The sequence below is a fragment of the Hyposmocoma kahamanoa genome, unplaced genomic scaffold (genome assembly GCF_003589595.1).
Source record: "Hyposmocoma kahamanoa isolate Upper Pololo Valley unplaced genomic scaffold, ASM358959v1 77, whole genome shotgun sequence".
NCBI lineage: Eukaryota > Metazoa > Arthropoda > Insecta > Lepidoptera > Cosmopterigidae > Hyposmocoma > Hyposmocoma kahamanoa.
Genome location: NW_020653926.1, coordinates 792604 through 794201, shown reverse-complemented (window position 1 = coordinate 794201; position 1598 = coordinate 792604). Strand labels below are relative to the sequence as shown.

Here is a 1598-nt window from a genome sequence, read left to right as displayed (position 1 = left end):
ATATCTTCCCCCTTGTCATTACTAACGCATGTGCATTTCGATAACTTTCAACTTATTGGAATAGTATATATATAGTATATATAGAGTATCAGGTATAATACCCTGGTCGACACACTTCCGATGGTAATCAGGTTGTTAACAAACGACTGTAAACCCGACACGGTGGACAATAAACCCGACACCGCCAAGGGACTGTTGGTCGCCTTCCCGGTAGTACAGTAAGTTGCCGGAATTAAGGATTGTCGAGTCCTCCCCCTCTCTTCGGACTTCAGATAGCCCAATGATATCCCAGCGTAACTTATTAATAGCTTCTTCCAATTCTGTGAGCTTTGCGTCGGTCCTCAATGTGCGCGTGTTGTAGGTTGCCAGGTCCAGTCGTCGTCGTTGATGGTAGCCGGGTCTCCCCCGGGGATTCTTCGCACCCCATGCCCTGTTTCCATAGCCGCTACCGTGACTAGGGGGGTTGTGCCATAATCGCCACGCTTGGCAGGCGGGTTGGCGATCGCAGTTCTGACCAAGATGGGTAGAAGACGCTGCTGCCCGTCTTCTTCAGACAATTTTCCTTTAGCCGCCTTTTACGACACCCACAGGATGAGAAGGGGGGTGGTGCTATTCTAGGCCGGCACCACACGGCGGGGATTTTTTCTTTACTTTTTTACAATACTTATGAACATTGCGACTAATTTTAAAAATATGAAACATCTAAATCAAGATAAGTTTACACAATAAGACACATAGATAAATAAAAAATATAAAAACTAAAAAGAAAACATTTACGAGTTTTAATTTATAGCCTCGTTAAACATTTTATTTTATATAAATGTACATTTTAAGTACCTCCGACACGACGACACTTACATTAAATTACAACAAAAAAATTTTCCAAAGACAACATAACATCTAAAGCACAAACCAACAAGTATCATCTACAAAATCAATAACTGTCGCTTGCAGACTAATAACAATGACCTACATAATGTTGAGTCAAATAAGAAATCATTAATATCAAAAACCTTACCTTAGCCATGGTGTGCTGGACTAATAAACGACTGAGTATTAATAATGTGACTAGTAGACAAGTACAACACTTGAAAGCCGGCTGTCAAATGCGGCATCTATAGTCGGCCATGACATAACGTAACAGAATAACAAATGTTCATGGATTAAATTATGCCTACAAATGAGTCAGTTCAATTGAAAACATATTCTGAAAAAAAAGAACAGCGGATGGGAGCGATTGGCAGTTTATTTTTTATTTTAGAATTTCAAAAGTTTCTTAAGATAAACATAGTTCTATAAAAATGTAGAAGGTACACAGTTTGACCGTGACGTCAACGTTTTTTTTGGCCGACCGGGTTTTTTTGTTATTTTCCATTTTTATCTTGAGTGATAAGGTTGTGTTATTAATGTTTTCTCAACTTGAGTTGGCAGCTGTTGCAATAGCTCTTGATGACGAAGTATTGGAAACACAAATTGAAACTTGAAAAAGAATATGGTGTGTAATTTGCGTGCCCGGCGAATGCATTCATATGACGGCGTGTCGCGATCGGGCCTGGTTGGAACCGGGAAAACATACTCGAAGCCGCCGTGTCCCGACC

The 1598-nt window shown here is 40.4% G+C and overlaps 1 protein-coding gene across 1 annotated transcript in view; it reads right to left on the bottom strand.

The window, feature by feature from the left end:
• The window catches only part of LOC113232685 (aldo-keto reductase AKR2E4-like), a 38557-nt gene extending 37431 nt beyond the window's left edge, over positions 1-1126 (bottom strand). Inside the window, exon 1 of the mRNA XM_026467459.1 lies at positions 1019-1126. Coding sequence (XP_026323244.1) covers positions 1019-1027 — 9 coding nt within the window. The 5' untranslated portion in view covers positions 1028-1126. The remainder of the gene's footprint in view (positions 1-1018) is intronic.
• Positions 1127-1598: the final 472 nt, after the last annotated feature.